This window comes from Furipterus horrens, unplaced genomic scaffold, assembly GCF_987537825.1.
Source record: "Furipterus horrens unplaced genomic scaffold, mFurHor1.1.pri manual_scaffold_17, whole genome shotgun sequence".
Lineage (NCBI taxonomy): Eukaryota > Metazoa > Chordata > Mammalia > Chiroptera > Furipteridae > Furipterus > Furipterus horrens.
Window position 1 is genome coordinate 79,237,154 of NW_028327187.1, and position 19,054 is coordinate 79,256,207.

Consider the following 19,054-nt stretch of genomic DNA (forward strand, 5'->3'; position numbering starts at 1 on the left):
GATTGGCACCTATTGTCCCCGGGCTGAGGTGTTTTCGTGCTCGCGCACTGCCCCGTGCCCTTAGTCCCACTGAGCCGAGATCCAGGAGTTGGTCTCTCGTCTCTTAGGGCGGGGCCGCGGACACTTGTGCTCAGTGGAAGTGAGCGTCTGTGAGCCGCAGCCGCCCGCCTTCCCTCACCCGTCTGGGCGGGCACAAACAGAGGCTGCGCTAGTGGTCTGCTTTCCGGCCTGGGACCCGGCGCCCACGGGAGCTGTCTAGGGGTATCTGTGCACGGTCCTCTGCGTGTTCAGTGGGCCCTCCCTGTGCCCGTTGGGGCACTGATCTTATGTCCGTTGGGGAGTGTCCGAGGGACGCCTGGACTCACGGCCCCGTGCACCTGGGCCAGTGAGTGAGAGCACTTCCCTATGCGCGCCCCCGCGACCCAGGGGTAGGGTTGGGGAGTGGATGAGCGCGCCTCTGCGCCTGCGCTCCTCAAGAATGGCCTACCACCCCCAAACTTTCCTCCCCTCTCCACCGTCCACTAGAGAAAAATAGAAAGGAGAATTATGTTCTCACTTTCCCGGCAGCACGCTGTCTCCTGTCCTTCGGCGCCAATGCCACTTGGTCGAGTCCCGTCTCTGCCAGCGGGCAGAGATCCGCTCTCCTCCCGACTCCTCTCCGGGGCAGCCTGTGGTTGCCAAAAAGCCTTTGTGTGCTTCCCGCCGCAGCTCGGGCAGCCGCCCCAGTCAGGAATCCCGTTTCATCCCCTTTTCGTCCGCTATCCTCACTAAACAGGTTGTTCCCAGATGGATTTTCTCTAATCCAGCAGTGCCATGGCTCGACTCCTGCCAGTGTCCAGCTGCTCACTGAGACGTTCTCGAGTGTCTTTTCATATGCTTATTTGCCATCTGTATATATTCTTTGGTGAGGTGTCTGTTCAAATCTTTTAATCATTTTTAATTGGGTTGTTCATTTTCTTATTATTGAGTTTTAAGAATTCTTTGTATATTTTGGATAACAGTCCTTTATCAGATATGTCTTTTGCAAATAGTTACTACCAGTCTGTGGCTTGTCTTTTCATTCTCTTCACAATGTCTTTCACAGAGAAGTCTTTTTTTGAAATGTTCAGTGTTTATTGAGCATATACTCTTTTTTAAAAATATTTTATTTATTTACTTTTAGAAAGAGGGAAAGGGAGGGAGAAAGATAGGGAGAGAACATCAATGTGCGAGAGATCAATCAATCAGTTGCCTCTCGCATGCCCCCAACTGGGAACCTGACTCAGGCATGTGCACCAACAGGAAATCAAACCAGTGACCATTCAGATCACAGGCTGGCACTCAATCCACTGAACTACACCAGCCAGGGCCAAAGAAGATTTTTAATTTTAATGAAATCCAGTTTATCAGTTCTTTCTTTCATGGATCATGCCTTTGGTGTTTAATCTAAAAAGGCATTTGCCATGCACAAAGTTATCAAGGTTTTTTCCTGGGTTATCTTCTGGGAATTTTATAGTTTTGTGTTTTACGTTTATGCTCATGATCCATTTTGAGTTCATTTTGTGAACGATGTAAGATCTGTGTCTAGATTGATTTGTTTGCATGTGGATGTTCAGTTGTTCCAGCATCATTTGTTGAGAAGACTGTCTTTGCTATATTATATTACTTTTACTTCTTTGTCAAAGATCAGTTGACTGTTTTTATGTCGGTCTATTTCTGGATTCTCTGTTCTGTTCCATTGATCTGTTTGTTTATTCTTTTAATATCACACTGTCTTGATTACTGTAGCTTTATACTGAGTTTTGAAGTCAAGTAGCATCAGTCTTCCAACTTAGTTTTTCTCCTTCAATATTGTATTGGCTATTCTGTGACTCAGATATTTTGGACAATGAATTTATTGTGGCATGAATCCATGGATTGATTTTTCTCTAGCCATGCCCAGTGGGTCAAGTGTTATGTTGTTGGATTGAGCCAGGGTTGGGATTTGTATGTGGGGGTGATGGAGATGCAGTGGGGCAAGTGAGTTGAGGATATCTGTAAGGGAATGATTGAAGTGAGGAATGCTGGAATTCAAGATAGGGTAGAAGGGTCAAGTCAAGAACAGGTGAATAGCTTAAAAGTAGGATCAAGGGATTATGCAAGCAAAGAACAGGTGTAGTGAATGAGAGCTGAATGAATATACTTATGGTCGGAGAGTGTGATGTATGAATTTCACATTATATAGGTGGAACAACTGCAAGTGTTGACTATAGGAGATGGTAGCTGAAATGGGAATGGAGACATTAGTCGCCAAGGATCAGAAAGTCAAAGAGCTGAGTCCAGGATGTTGACATTAGTGATGTCACGTGGAAAGTTGGCAGGAGATGGGTCGAGGGGAATCTGTGACTATGTTCTTCAACGAGGGAAGAAGAGATAATGTTGAGGAGATCAGTAATTGACAATGAAGAGGAGTGGGAAGCGGTATGGCTAGATGATCTTACACAAGGGTAGAGGAGAGATTTATCTGGCAGTCTCACTGGAGAGTGAGGGTCATGTGTGCCCCCCGCCCAGGCCTGAGTTATAAGGGTCTGGGAGAATGTACAACTTCTACCTGACAGAGCTCTGCCTACCACAGTGCTTCTTCAACTTTTTAATTTCTAATCCATAATGGACTGCTCCTTTTGTAAAATAAAATAAGAATTACTAGAAAAATGATCTGAACAAAGAAAAGCTATACAAAATAAAAGCCCCCATTTTTTTAATATTAGATTCAACAGACATAAAATTATTCAGCCAAATTGCCATTAAAGTTCTTGGATGCTAATTTTCTTTCTGTACTAATTTCACGACAGCAGTAGTCCATGGACCACACTTTGAGTGGCACTGGTATAGAGAAAATGGTGAGAGACTGCATTCAGTTAAACCAGGAAGGGGAAGAGAAGGTGTTTGTTGAATGGGATGTAAATATAGAGGAGTCTGTTTACCAAGAAATGAGGTTGCTGGGGGTACAGCAGAAAAGTTGGGAAAGTTGATGAACAGTGGATATTTGGGGTGAAGAAAGCACATAGCTATATGGACTGTAAGTTCGGGAGAGAGATGTCCTTCTTGAGCAGGGTCCAAGGGTAGCAGAGGAGTGAGACAGAAGGCATGTAGTCCAGGGAAGTGAGTTAATGCTATAAGGTCTGGGGAATGTATTTAAAGAAGGCTTAGGCAGGTGAAAGGTGACCTCTAGACTGGGTGAAAAAATATTAGTTATTACTTACTGACTACTTACTGTGACCAGTCTGTCCTTACTGCACTAAGCACTTTATATACATTATCTGACTCTCTTAAAAAAAATCCTACCAAATTGATGGTGATATACCCAGTTTATTGATATGCAGCACGTTTACAGGCATTAGGATTAGCGATCGAGAAAGTGGTGGGGTCCTAATCCCAGGAAGTCAGTTTATGAGCATGATCTTAGCTGAAACAGTTGGAGCTGTGCCCTATTTTTATTCTTCCTGCTATGTGTGGCTGACCAAAAGGTTTTAGGACTTTGATCTTAGCCCAAAGTTATTTGGAGGACTGCTGGTGACTTCTTTGGTGAGGGAGGGTTTAATTATGTGACATTTCCATCTCATATACATGGAAACTCAAATTTTCAAAATTAAGTATTTTTTAGATAATACAATGTGAAATAAGTAACATATGTTCATTGTAGAAAATTTGAAAATACAGATTAGGAAGAGAAATGATTACTTGTAATCCTTCACTCAGAACCACTGTTGACTATAAAATATTTTTAGTATTTTTCATTTAATAAAGTAAAATAGCTCAGTAACATTTACATTTTTGATTACATGTTGAAATGATAACATTTTGGATATATTGATTAAATAAAATATTAAAATTTCACCTATTTTCACCTTTTTAATGTAGCTTCTAGTACATTTAAAATTATCTGTGTGGCTCACATTATGTTTCTATTGGACAACACCAATCTAGAGTCTCTTTCAGCTTTGACCATTCTTTGTCTTTTTTTTTAAAGTATATTTTATTGATGATGTTGTTACAGTGGTCCCAGTTTCTTTTCCCTTTGCGCCCCTCTGCCCAGTAACCCACTTCCCTCCAGCAATCCCACTGGCCTTAGTTCATGTCCATGGGTCATGCATATAAGTTCTTTGGCTTCACCCTTTCCTATATTATTCTTAACTTACCCCTGTCTATTTTGTACCAACTGATTATGCTTCTTAATCCCTGCGCCATTTCCCCATTTCTCTCCCTTCTCCCTCCCAGCTGATAACCCTACAAATTATCCCTATACTTATGATTGTGTTCGTATTCTGGATTGATTAGTTGGATTTTGTTTTTATTTTTTAGGTTCAGTTGTTGATAGTCGTGAGTTGTTATTTTAATGTTCATAGTTTTGATCTTCTTTTTCTTAAATAAGTTCCTTCAACATTTCATATAATAAGGGCTTGGTGATGATGAACTCCTTTAGCTTTACCTTGTCTGGGAAGCGCTTTATCTGCCCTTGTATTCTGAATGATAGCTTTGCTGGATAGAGTAATCTTGGTTGTAGGTCCTTGCTTTTCATTACATTGAATACTTCTTGCCAGTCCCTTCTTGCCTGCAAAGTTTCTTTTGAGAAATCACCTGATAGTCTTATAGGTACCCCTTTGTAGGTAACTCTCTGCTTTTCTCTTGCTGCTTTTAAGATTCTCTTTTTATCTTGAACCTTTGGTGTTTTAATTATTATGTGTCTTGGTGTGGTCCTCTTTGGATCTAGCTTGTTTGGGACTCTGTGTGCTTCCTGGACTTGCACGTCTATTTCCTTTGCCAAATTAGGGAAGTTTTTCTCCATTATTTTTTTACATAAGCTTTGAGTTTCTTGCTCTTCCTCTTCTCCTTCTGGCATCCCTATGATTCGGATGTTGGCACATTTAAACTTGTCCTAGAGGTTCCCAAGCCTCTCCTCATGTTTTTCAATTCTTGTTTTCTCATTCTGTACTGGTTGACTATATTTTTCTTCCTTATATTACAAATCATTGATTTGAACCCCTGTTTCCTTCCCTTCACCGTTGGTTTTGTGTGGATTTTCCTTCGTTTCATTTAGCATAGCCTTTACTTCTTCCTTTCTGAGTTTGCCGTACTCAAGCATATCTGTCAAGTCTGTAAGCATCTTCAACACCAGTGTTTTGAACTCTACGTCTGTTAGGTTGGCTGTCTCCTCATCTGTTAGATTGGCTATCTCCTCGTTGCTTAGTTCTCCCACTGGAACCTTGATCCGTTCCCTCTTTTGGGCCATACTTGTCTCCTCATCTTGACAGGCTCCCGTGTTTGTTTGCCTCTGCGTCTTTTTTAAAAAAATATTTTATTTATTTTTAGAGAGAGGGGAGAAGATGGAGAAAGAGAGGGAGAGAAACATCAATGTGTGGTTGCCTCTCATTCACCTCCGAATGGGGAGCTGGCCCGCAACCCAGGCATGTGCCCTGACTAGGAATTGAACTGGTGACCCTTCAGTTCGCAGGCTGGTGCTCAGTCCACTGAGCCACACCAGGCAGGGCTGCCTCTGTGTCTTAGGTAGAGCTGTCACACCTGTTAATGTTGTAAGGGGCAGAGCTTTAGGTATTCGTCAGTATGGGTGACCCGTTTCAACACGTTGTGGCGCTGTTTGTGGGGGAGGGGTCTGAGAGGGAACAATTCTGCTTGCTCAGCACTCGCCCCTTTTCCAGGCACTTCTCCCACTTCCCACGTGGGACTGGCACCTCTCTAGCTGTTGCCCTGGCCGTTGTTCCCAGAGTGGGTGGGTTTGCAGATGTTCTAGGACCGTGGGGGCCCGTTAAACAAGCGGACTTTGCTGAGAGACCTGCAGTTTTTTCTTCTGCCCCAATCCCCACTGGTCTGCACAGTCAGAAGAAGTGAGACTTTTATTTTCCTGGTGCTAGAACCATGAGCTGTGTGGTCTGGTCTGGTGCTGGGAGCACTCACCAAGTGTCCCTCACCACTCTTTAAAACGTGTGACTTCACTTTCCGCCGGCCTGCCGCAGCCGCTACCACACTGCTTCCTCTCCTCCCCGGCTCTGCCCCACCTACCTGTCTGGATGAGTATTTTTTCTTTATAGCTTTGTTGGACTTCCATGCAGCTCAATTTTCTGGAACTTCTGGTTGTCTCTATTTTTTTTAAAACATGTTTTATTGCTTATACTGTTACAGTTGTCCCAATTTCCTTTCCTTCTACTCCCCTCCACATGGTGGCCCCCCTCCCTCCAGTTGTCTCCCGCTTTTAGTCCATGTCCATTGGTTGTGCATATAGTTCTTCTCATCATCTTCCTGTCTACTCCACTCCCTCCTACTATGCTTCTTAATTCCTGTACCATCTCCCTCCCTCTCCCCCTCCCCCCTCCCTGCTGACCTCCCCCCAGTATGCTCCCCATACCTATAGTTCTTTTTCCCCTCTCCTTGCCTGTTTAGTTTGCCTTTGTTTCGATTCCCTAGCTTCTGTTGTTGGTTGTTCTGATGCGGTTTTCATTTTAATGTTCAGTTTTGATCCTCATTTTTCTAAACCAGTCCCTTTAACATGTCATATAACAGTGGTTTGGATCTAATGAACTCCTTCAGTTTTACTTTGTCCTGGAAGCACTTTCTCTGCCCTTCTATTCTGAATGACAGCTTCACTGGATAGAGTATTCGTGGTTGTAGGATTTTGCTTTTCATTACTTTGAATATTTCTTGCCTGCAGGGTCTCCTTTGAGAAGTCAGCTTATAGTCTAATTGGAACCCCTTTGTACATGATTCTTTTCTTATCTCTTGCTGCTTTTAAGATTCTCTCTTTATCTTTAATTTTTGACATTTTGATTATAATGTGTCTTGGAGTGGTTCTCCCTGGGTCCAGTTTTTCTGGAACTCTCTGTGCTTCCTGGACCTGTAAGTCAATTTCTTTCCCCAAGTTAGGGAAGTTCTGCTTCATTACTGTTTCACATAATTTTTCAATTTCTAGTTCTTCTTTGCCCTCTGGCAACCCTATAATTCTAATGTTTGTTCACTTATAGCTGTCCCAGAGGTTTCTAATCCTCTCCTCACTTTCCTTGCTTTCTGTTTCCTCTTTCCGCACTGGTTGACTGTTTGTTCCTTCCCTATGTTCCGGTTTGTTGATTTGATCTCTGGATTTTATTTCCTCACCACTTGTTTCATATGTGTTTTCGTTCTTTTCAGTATGAGTGGCTTTCAATCCTTTCTCGTCTTGTTCCAAATCTTTTGTTAATTCTGTAAGCCACCTAATGACTATAACTCTGAACTGAGCCTCTGACAGGTTTCTTATTTGTTCGTCTGTCAGATTCTTCATTTGTTGCCTGTTGAGCTGCGTCACCGGGATTTCTGTAGTTGTCTGCCTCATTTTGACAGATTTTTGTTTTGCTTTGCTTCTTGGGCAGGCTATAGGAGCCCGTGTACTCGTCACAACCCGGCAACAGGTGGTGATCCGCTATCTTTTTAGCCGCGCTGTGGCATTTTGTCCTCACTACCCAGCGACCGGTGGTGATCCGCAACCTTTTTCATGATGCTGTGGCGCTTTGTGTGGGGGCGGGGGTCCAAGATGGATTCCCGCCATTATTCTCTGCTGGGAGACCGGGATCCGTCCTCCCGCCCTCTGGGCCTCACCGTCCGAGGCAATGCGGGGGCTGCCTTTCCCAGCGTTGGGGGTCACAAGCTGCTGTGGCTCTACTGCGGCTGGGATTGCTCTCCCTGCTGCTGTCCCTGGTGCGACCGCAAACATCACCATCCACTTTCACTCTTCCTACCTGTCTGAGGAGCGCCGCTGGTTTATAACTTCGTACGTTGGGCTTCCGTGTAGTTTTATTTTCTGGAATTTCTAGTTATCTTTTGTTTTGAGGTAGTTGTATTCCTTTCTAGTTGTAGAGGGAGACCGAGCATGTCAGTCTAAGCCTCCATCTTGGCCGGAAGTTGTCTCTAGTTTTGAGGTAGTTTTATCCCTTCTTTGTGTGGAGGGAGATGCAGTGTGTCTGTCTAGGCCTCCATCTTGGCTGGAAGTCTATTTGATATTCCTATTGTGTCGTAATGAAGTTTAACTGTGTGTACGTTTTTCACTCTGTCATAATTGTTTTAGATGAACCAATGTGGTCCAGTAGAACTTTTTGCACTGATGAAAATGTTCGATAACCTACTCAATATAGTAGCTTCTGGCCACATGTGGCTATTGAGCACTTGAATTGTAGCTAGTGTGATGGAGGAATAGCTTTTAAATTTTTACTTAATTTGAATTTAATTTAAATGTAAATAGTCATGTGTACTGGACAGCACAGTTCTAGACCTTAGGAAAAGTAAAATTTTAATAAACTTTGGCTGGTTTTGTCTTTTCTAGTTGTGTTGGTGTCGAAGAGGAGAAGGCTGCTGACATTGACCTGTATCACTGCCCAAACTGTGAGGTCTTACATGGGCCCTCCATCAGTAAGTAGACCTTGGGGTTTCTAAGAGGCGGTGGGTCATAGGAGAGAGAAAGCAAAGGACTCTTGGAATGGTATTGCCTTTGTTGGGTGTTTCACATTCATCTCCCTTGGGAAATATAGCAGAGGCCTGTGCGGGCCCTGCAGGACAGCAGCCACCCCTCTGGGAGTGCAGAGTGCAGAGCTTCACCTCATCCCTTGCTGAGATTCCTCAGAGGAAGCACTTACCTTCCCAGGACCTTTCCTGAATCTGTGAAGGCCTTGTTGACTCCAGGTGCCCCAAGGGGTTATTAGAGTGGAAGAGAAGCAGGATCTGCTGAGGTCTTTGTTCTTAGAACCATAGCTCACAGCCATTATGACTCACGGTGTCACGTCTTTTCTGGCTTAGTGAAAAAACGCCGTGTGTCTTCAAAAGGGCATGATGCACACAAGGGGAAGCCAGTGAAAACTGGAAGCCCTACATTCATTCGAGAGCTCCGCAGTAGGACCTTTGACAGGTGAGTACCCATATCCCATGGACTGGTGAACTCCAGGACTCTGGGAAGGTGGGGCTCTCCCCATCTTTCCCACTGGCAATCCCATTTGGTTCTTCTCCACTTGGCGGTGTCTACAGGGCTCTGTGAGTTCCCTCTGGAGACGGATCTTCTGTTATTGTCAGTTTCTGAGAAACATTGCTACAGTTTCATTTTGACGTACAGAGTACATTAAGGTTTACTTGTGAAAACTTTTGGTAGATTGGGAGGCAGTTTTGCCAAGTCAGGAGAGGAGAGGATATTTGCATGCACCCAAGGATTGCTACAACTAGAAGGAGTCTCATTTTTTAAAAATTGTATTTGTTTATTTATTTTAAATACTTTTTTATTTATTGATTTTTTTAGAGAGAAAGAGAGAAACATTGATTTGTTGTTCCATTTATTTATGCAATTTGTGCATTCATTGGTTGCTTCTTGTATGTCTCCTGACCAGGGATTGAACCCACAACCTTGGCATAGTGAGACAGCACTCTAACCAATTGGGCTATCTGGCCAGGGCTAAAATTTTATTTTATTTTTAGAGAGAGGGGAAAGGAGGGAGAAACAGAGGGAGAGAAACACCAATGTGTAGTTGCCTCTCGCATGCCCTCAGCTGGGGACCTGGCCCTCAACTCAGGCATGTACCCTGAGTGGGAATTGAACCAGTAACCCTTTGGTTTGGAGGCCGGTGCTCAATCTACTGAGCCACACCAACCACGGCTAGAAGAAGTCTTAAAGATCCAAAATTTTACTTCTCTCATTGTAAAGGGGTCTCTTTTTAAAAAATAAAGAAGCAATTTTAGTGATCATGTTTTTCTTTTGCAATCAAGAAAAAGTTTTCCTATTAAAAAATTAAGATGGACATATTAAAAATAAATTACACCAATTGAGCAAAAATAATGAGTTAGAAAAATGAATGAAGTACTCTCTTTTGCTTAGTTTTTTAAATTAAAGATTTCATTTATTTACTTTGAGAGAGGGGGTAGGAAGGGAGAAAGTGAGGGAGATAAACATTGATGTGTGAGAGAAACATTGATCAGCTACCTCTTGCACACCCCCAACTGGGAACTGGGGACCTGGCCTGCAACCCATGGATGTGCCCTGACTGGGAATCGAACCAGCGACCTTTCGGTTCGTAGGCCAGCCCTTAATCCTCTGAGCCGCACCAGCCAGGGTTCTTTTGCTTAGTTTTTAATTCATTTGATCATTTTCAGCTTTCCTGTAGTTGAAGTGTTGTTTAGAATCATAACTGTTTCTTCAACTTAATATTTTTTGCTTTATGTGTTTGTTTAAAGGCGAGTCTCCTTTTTACCTCAGAGTCCTCATATCTGTTCTCCAAAGTCAACCAATTTCTTGTGCATTCTTTCAGAAATAGTTATTGCTTATACAAGTGTGTGTGTGTGTGTGTGTGTGTGTATTCCTCTTAAAAAATACAAATAGAAACACTATTGTTCTGCATCTTGCTTTTTTAACCTAAAATTATATATATCTTTAAGATCAATCTTATTGCAACACATGCACATGTTCTTCATTCTTTTTCATAGATGTTTATAATTCCATTGTATGGACATATAATTTATTTAGCCAGTTGTCTATTGATGAACATTTAAATTAATTCTAGTCTTTTGCTATTAGAAAAAAATACTGCAATGAATGTCTTTATTCTTAAGTTTTTGCATATGTGGATAAATTTATGTGTAGCTTTATTTACCTAAAAATGAAATTGCGAGGTCAAAGAGTATGTGCTTTCAAATATTGTCAAATTATTTCCAAAGTGGCTTTATCATTTTACACCCCCACTAGACAATGTGTGAGAGTGTCTAATTCTCTATAACCTGGCCAGCACTGTTTATTATCAAACGTTTTTTTGTCTTTTTCATAAGGTAAAAAAATGAAATATTGTTTCCACTTGAGTTCTTTAATTATGAAGGAGGCATGTATGTGTTTGTTCATTTATAAGTCATCCTTACTCCTTCCTCTGTTACTGCCCACTTGTGTTATTCATCTATTTTTCTTTTGGGTTACTGCTTATTTCTTACTGATTCATAATAGTTTCCCTTGAAGACAATTTTAATGTAGTTAAATTGTTTTTCCTACATTTTTTCCTACTACTCTGTGGCTTTATTTTTTCCAATTCTGTTTAGAGCTATGTAAAGAGTGCAATAGACATTGAGCTTAATGTTTTTCCAGATGTTTGTGCCAAACAACTTATAAGTAGTCCATCTTTTCTCCCGCATGATTTAAAAAAAAAACAAAAACTCATTTTTTCTAGTTAACTAAGTATGTATGTTGAGAAAGTAGTTGCAAAAATTGTTTTCAGTTTTTCATCAGTCTATTCTCTTTATTTGCCAATATTTTAAATTGGATACTGCTGCTCTGAGTTACAATAAATCAGCTAAACTTGTCAGATACGTCTTTTCTTCCTGGGCAGGTTGTTAACTGATTTATTCATTTGTCATCCAGAGAGGAGCACCCTGTTGACAGGATAACCTGGGTTAAGATTCCCACCTCTGCCAGGGACCTGGCTTCTCATCTTGGATAGGTCTCTTCTTCCCTGACACATGAAGTTTATGCTGTTAGTTGCCAGCCCACCTTAGGTCCCCTCAGGGAGATCCCACCCCTTGGGTGAGCGGTAGTATCCAGTGAGGCCTTCAGTGGCAGGGCCTCTGGGGCTCAGAGTTTCTCTCATGTGGCCCACAGCTCAGATGAAGTGATTCTGAAGCCCACTGGAAGTCAGCTGACGGTGGAATTCCTGGAAGAGAATAGCTTCAGTGTGCCCATCCTTGTCCTAAAGAAGGATGGATTGGGGATGACACTACCTTCACCATCATTCACTGTGAGGGATGTGGAACACTATGTTGGTAAGCAACACAGAACCCCTTAACTCTGATATTGTTCACTTTCATCAAGACCTGTGACCCTTCCCCTCCATCTACTTTTTGCATTACCTTTCTAGTCATCTTGGGAATCCGATATGAAGTGCCAGGCTCAGAGGTAGGCACTTTGGCAAAGCTAGAACCAAAATCCCGTTCTTCTCTTTCTTTTCTTCCTAATAGACCAGAAAACCCCAGGCTGAGCCTCATTTTTTACCAGGGGAATTCCAGAGATCCTGGTGGTCTCTCTGTCCTCTCTTGAGATGAGAAAGCCTTCAACTTTTGCCCTCGTATACCATTTGTCTTCTAAGCATGAGTTTTGGGGGATAGGAGGAGAAAAAGTGAGGAAGCAGGGCCCAGACAAATGGCTTGTACTATAAGAGAGGCTATGTGTTGGGCCGTTCTGTTGCCCTGGCAGTGCTGGTCCAGCACATAGGTCTAAGGAGAGTGTGAGAGATTCCTACACCTACCTCTCAAACAAGCACATACAAACACAGTGTCTGATGAGAGAGGTTTCAGTGTAAGGCCATTCTAGGGACTGGTAAGGGGATGAGATACTCTCCCCCGGTCTCTGAGACCACTTGGTACAGAACCCATCTCTTTACTCCAGGTTCTGACAAAGAGATTGATGTGATTGATGTGACCCGCCAGGCTGACTGCAAGATGAAGCTCGGTGATTTTGTGAAATATTACTACAGTGGGAAGAGGGAGAAGGTTCTCAATGTCATTAGTTTGGAATTCTCTGATACCAGGTAGGAGGGCAGGGGTGAGTAAAAAAGCCTTGACAAATGCCTGGAACTTGTGATATACTGAGTATGTACTGTATTAGTGTTCCTTTCCTGCAGGTGGTTTCTGCCTTTGGGATTGGGAGCTGGTTTACATTTTTCTAGGGTAGATGCTCACATTATCACAATCAAATCATATTTCTTCTTTACAGTTTCTAGCATTGGATAGATTAATACAGTAGCTATTTTAATTTTTTTATATTTTAAACATTTTTATGATTTTTTAAATTGTTTTTTCTAAATATTTTAATTTTTATTTCTTTCAAGACTAAAACAGCTTTCTCAGACTTTCTCATATTTAGAATGTGACATGGTCACTTGTTTAACTCCCAGGATAGGTCCTCTGTACCGGGAAATAGATTTACTAAAATTACCCCCAAATAATTTCTCTGAGGATAAGGTTTTTTACATTTAAAAAAGAAGAAGAAAAGCTTATAACCTTTAAATGATTCTTTGTGGACTCGTGGACTCAATAGATATATGTAGTCTTCTCTGTGCTTAGAACTATGAGAGATCCCCCCCAAATCATAACATCCGTTGCACTTAGGAAGCTTACTGTCTGTTTACTGCTTTAACTTTTAATTTTGACATAATTATAGATACACAGAAAGTTGCAAAAAATATGTACAGAGAGGTCCTGTGTATCCTTCAGGCAATTTCCCTTAATAGCAACATCTAATAATAACTATAGTACAATATTGAACCCTTGCTGTTGGTTTTAACATGCAAAGTTAACCTGAAGGTACTTAAAAAAACTGGTTATACCTTACTTCATCTTGAAAAACTATTTCAAGCAGCTTATTGAGATGGAATAAAAGAGAAAATTGGAATAAAAGGAAAATAAGGGTGGGGAAATAAGATACATCTGGTAGGTGATTTGTTCACAAAATGCATGTATGAATGTCTGGATAGTTGGTGGAGAAGGACTGTAGAATTTTTATGGAATTTCCTGAAGATCAGAACAAAGAAAGGAATGCAATATTACAAGATTTGTGGTTTCACATAGGATAAAAACAACCTGGTGTTTGGGAGAAACATTTCTTTACCTGGAACTGAGCCCAGGGAGGTGTCTCTAATCATTCCTCAGAAAGAAGACACTATGAGATGGGGTCAGTACAGTTAGCTGTTAAAAACCAAGTGCCAAGTGAGTGGGTCTGGGTTGGGGGAGTATGAACATTTAGTGGAGGAAATGATTGTCTTTGACTTGGGGAAGGCTGTGGAGCTGGGACTTGGTACTTCTAGAGCTGATGGGAATGAGGACTTAAATAAGTGTCCTATGTACCATTGGGGATTCTGTGGAGAGAACATCTTTGTCTTATCTGACTCTCACTGGGACAGGGGACATTTTATTCAGATTTTAACCTCAATTCCTAACCAGCTGACATCAGCTCTCCATTCCTTTCTTGCTAGGCTTTCTAACCTTGTGGAGACACCCAAGATCGTTCGGAAGCTCTCATGGGTGGAGAACTTGTGGCCGGAGGAATGTATCTTTGAGAGGCCCAATGTGCAGAAGTACTGCCTCATGAGCGTGCGGGATAGCTATACAGACTTTCACATTGACTTTGGCGGCACCTCGGTCTGGTACCATGTGCTCAAGGTAGGAAGGGATATGACTTCTGGAGGTAGCCAGGCCTTTGATCACCCCGTTTGTTTAAGATGGTAGCACAAAACAGGCTGCTGAGGCCTACCTGCCTCCCATATTCTGTTCGGGTGACATTTTTCATGTAACTACTTTCTCAGGGTTGGGTACTTAGTGGATATGCCATGTAAACATGTTGGTGCTTCATATTTTTTGAATAACAGCAGATGCCTAAAATTTTCTCTAGCTATTATATTCTTAATTTAACCAATATATACAGTATTCCATCACTTATCATGGGTATCACGTTCTAGACCCCCCCCCCCATGATAGGTGAAAATCCGCCAAGTAGGAACCTTACATTTATTTTAGTATTTATAGGCTTTATAAACCCTTCCCACACAGTTATAAACCGTTTCTGGTCCCTTATTAACCTTTCCCAGTCCCTTATTAACCTTTTCCACACTTTTATAAACACTACTTATGTTCTTAAACATATTCTACACTCTTAAACCTACGTAACTTTAACAACATACATATACAGTACCACAAAATCCCGCGATGTAGCGAAAAATCAGTCATAAATAATTAAATATAATTTTTTAAAAAATCCCGCGATACAGTGAGGCCACAATAAGTGAACCGCGATATAGAGAGGGACTACTGTACTCCTACCACTATATATGGAAATGTCCATATTTACTGCAGAAATTCCTGATAACTTGAGAAACTTCCCTTCCCGCCAACTTCATTGGGTATAATTTATGTACCATAAGATTAATGTTTTAAGTGTATAGTTTGGTGAATTTTGACACTTGTGTATAGTTGTATATTCTGTCACCATCAAGATAGAACGTATATGAGGTTTTTAAAAAATGTTCGTTTTAGTTTTGCTTAGAGAGGGGAAGGGAGGGAGAAAGAGAGGAGAGAAACACTGATGTAAGAAACATCAATTGGTTGCCTTCTGTGTGTGCCCCAATGGGGGCACTGAACCTACAACCCAGATACATGCTCTGACCAGGAATCAAACCGGGGACCTTTGGTTTATGGGATGATGCCCAACCAACTGAGCCACTCCAGCCAGGGCTGAGAAGGTTTTTTTAATGTCAGCCTTCCTATAGATAGTTTCCCTTTTAGTTGTTACAGTTTTGTAATTAGCATATCAATTGTTTATGACTATAAAGGATTTTGAGGTCTGGAAAACAAATTTCTTAAGTAATTTTGATTGTTTTCTACCACAGGTCATACTATTTAAGGAAAGAGCAGAAAACAGATATGGCTCTTGTCCAAATGATCACCAGTCCTGAACTAGTTGTTTCCATTGGTTTCTCATGAAGAAATTGGAGCATTTAAAAGAAAGTGCTATTATGTAAATGTTATAGCTAACTTTTTTTATTTTTAAGTAACTTATTTTTTATAGAAAAATTACAAAAATAATAGGAAGAATTTCTGTGTCCTTCACTCAGGTTCTCCAAATGTTACTGCCTTATTATATTCTTTTTTTCTCTAAAGCAAATTTAATAAAATGGTTTTATATATATTTTTCCTGAAACATTTAAGAGTAGTTGTAGACGTGTCTCTTTATCTCATAATAATTCAGTGTAATTTTTTCTTTTTTAAAGCAGTTTTTCTTTATTGTGTAGATAATTCTTTTTTATTTTATTTATTTTTCGAGAGAGGGGAAGGGAGGGAGAAAGAGAGGGAGAGAAACAGCAATATGTGGTTGCCTTTTGTGCACGCCCTCAATTGGGGACCTGGCCCTCAACCCAGGCATGTGCCCTGACTGGGAATCGAACCAGCGACCCTTTGGTTCACAGACTGGTGCTCAATCCAGTGAGCCAACCAGCCAGGGCTTAGTCTATACTTCTTAAACAAAGCGGCATTACAGTATAGGTAGCAAAATCAGGAAATTAATATTGATGTAATACTTTTATTTAATCTACAGATATGATTCAAATTTCTCTAATTGTACAATAGATTATTTCTACCTTGTTGCATTTCTCCATTGAAATTTATCATGAAATATTGGTTAAAGTAGTCAAGCTGTGGGGTGGGGATAATTTTGTTCTAGTGGGTTTTTGTGTCTTCTGCCAAATTATGTTTCTGGTGATTATCCAGGCAAAATATAATTAGGAAATAAAATGTTCTTTTAACAGATAATCACCTAACAAAATCTTTCAGAAGTCCTTGGGCAATGACTGAACTTTTAAACTTTTATTAGCTTTGATTGCAGGTGTGAGAAGGAATACTCTCTGTAAATGGCATTTAAAGGCTAATTCAATTTTCTTCTCATCAGTAATGTGGCCTTAAATTCTCCTAGGGCTAGTAGTATCGATCTTTTCATCTATTGAGGCCATTTTTCATTTGGCATTGCATCAGAAATAGGAGCCTTTGGTGTACATTTGTGCTAAGTTGAACAATTTTGTTTGAAATACCCTTTACGATTTATTCTTGCCAATTTTATAGAAGCTTAAAAGTGAAAAAGCACTTTTTGAAGTTTTCCAAATCCATATAAAAATGATTCTTGGATTGGTTTTGGAAAAAATTCTGGCATACTACATGGTCTTGGAGCATGGGAGAGAGAATATCCTTTTGGAGACCCCACCCCCACCCCGGAGACTTTTCTGGAAGCCCTTGCTATTTATGGCATTTAACCTCTTTTTGTTTCAGGGTGAGAAGATCTTCTACCTGATCCGCCCAACAAATGCCAACCTGACTCTCTTTGAGTGCTGGAGCAGCTCCTCTAACCAGGATGAGATGTTCTTTGGGGACCAGGTGGAGAAGTGCTACAGGTGTTCCGTGAAGCAAGGACAGACACTTTTCATTCCTACAGGTCTTTCCTGGGTCCCCCTGGGAGCATTTGAGGAGGGTGGGAAGAGGAAGAGAGCTTGTGGTACCAGAGCCAACCCCTTCCCATAATGTGTTGATCTGATTATGTGGGACATCCCCTTCATACCAGCTGAAGGCTCAGAACTGGACTTCAAGAAAATTCACATGGCAGCCAGTGGGCAGCATGGTCACTTGGGAAGGCTACTGGTGGGGAGGTCCAGGAAGAGGTTGATAGACTGCTTTGTACTGGGCTGATGGCAACTCAGTAGGCAGATAGAAAATAGGACTCTAAGCCCTATGACTCTAGGGATAGTGACTGGGAGGCTGGCATTATAGGCTGGGGTAAGGGTAAGTCCTTTTCCCCTAAACAATACATGCCTAGGCTTTACCCCTAGAAATCTGAATTTGTAGGTTTTGGGTGGGATATGAGTGTGCGTATTTTGAAAAAACCACCCCAGTTGCCTCAATTTGGGGAAAGTCGACATCTTTACTATATTGAGTCTTCTGTTAACAGTAAGTCTCTCCATTTATGTAGATTTTTCTTGATTTCAGAATTAGTGTTAAGTTTTCTCAAAATGGTTGGTAGAATTCTCTAGTGCAATCTCATGGACCTAGAGATTTCTTCTGGGTGAAGTTTTTTAATTAGCATTCAGTCTTCTTAAACTTTATTAGGCTATTCAAATTATTTCATGATAGGTCAAGTTGTGATAGTTTGTTCTTCTAAGGAATTGATCCATTTTACCTAAGTTGTTAAATTTATGTATGAAAATTGTTCATAGTATTTCCTTATTATCCTTTTGATGTCTTCAATTCTCTAGTGAGATCCTCTGTTTCATTCCTGATATTAGTTGTTTGTGCCTTCTCCTTTTTATTCTGTGTAAATATCGATAAAGGTTTTTTAATTTTATCGAAGTTTTTAAAAAACACTTGTTTCATTGCTTTTCCCTGTTGTCTTTCTGTTTTCATTTTCATTGATTTCTGCTTTTATATTTGTTTTTTCTTCGTTCTGCCTGCTTTAGATTACTTTTGCTCTCCTTTTTCCAGTCTTGAGACAGGAACTTAGATAATCAATCTCAGACTTTCCCTGTTCTCTTTTTTTCTTTTTTCAGATTTTATATATTTATTTGTAGAGAGAAGTGAAGGGAGGGAGAAAGAGAGGGAGAGAAACATCAATGTGTGGTTGCCTCTTGTGTACCCCCAACTGAGGACCTGGCCTGCAACCCAGGAATGTGCCCTGACTGGGAATCGAACAGGCGACCCTTTGGTTTGCAGGCTGGCACTCAATCCACTGAGCCACACCAGCCAGGGCTTCCTCTTTTCCAATGTAAGATTTTAGTGCTATAAATTCCCCCCATAGCACTGATTTACCTGTGTCACATATTTTGATATGTTGTATTTCCTTTCTTATTTTAAAAAGAGATCTTATTTATTTATTTTTAGAGAGAGGGGAAGGGGGTAAAAGAAAGGGGGAGAAACATTAATGTGTGGTTGCCTCTCGTGTGCCCCCAACTGGGGACCTGGCCTGCAACCCAGGCATGTGCTCTGACTGGGGATCAAACCAGTGACCCTTTGGTTCACAGGCCAGCACTCAGTCCACTGGGCCACACTAGCCAGGGCTATATTTTTGTTTTCATTTAGTTAAGTAGGCTTTTTTAAAAAATGAGACATAGTTCACATGCCATAAAACTTAACCATGTACAAGGGGTACAGTTAAGTTTAAAAATATATTTATAGGGTTGCACAACCATCACTGCTATGTAACACTAGAAATTTTCATCACTTTAGAAAGAAACCCTGTGTTTTTAGCAGCCACTCCCCATTGTTCCCTCCCCCTAGTCCCTGTCAACCACTTTTGTACTGTGTATGGATTTGTCTATTCTGATTATTTCATGTAAGTAGAGTCCTGCAATATGTGATCTTTTGTATCTGGCTCTTTTTACTTAGCATACTATTTTCTATTCTTAAAAAACGATTTTATTTATTCATTTTTAGAGACAGGGGGAAGTGGAGAGAAAGAGAAGGAGAGAAACATCAATGTGTGGTTGCCTCTTGCATACATACCCCTAACTGGGAA

At 41.1% G+C, this 19,054-nt stretch overlaps 1 protein-coding gene across 5 annotated transcripts in view; it reads left to right on the forward strand.

Annotated features, from left to right (window-relative positions):
- The window catches only part of PHF8 (PHD finger protein 8), a 122,800-nt gene that overhangs the window by 29,606 nt on the left and 74,140 nt on the right, over positions 1-19,054 (forward strand). For all 5 annotated transcript variants that reach the window (XM_090265368.1, XM_090265371.1, XM_090265372.1 and 2 more), the window contains exons 3-8: positions 8,321-8,406; positions 8,791-8,899; positions 11,615-11,775; positions 12,398-12,539; positions 13,983-14,169; positions 16,822-16,984. In XM_090265368.1, coding sequence (XP_090121494.1) covers positions 8,321-8,406; positions 8,791-8,899; positions 11,615-11,775; positions 12,398-12,539; positions 13,983-14,169; positions 16,822-16,984 — 848 coding nt within the window. The remainder of the gene's footprint in view (positions 1-8,320; positions 8,407-8,790; positions 8,900-11,614; positions 11,776-12,397; positions 12,540-13,982; positions 14,170-16,821; positions 16,985-19,054) is intronic.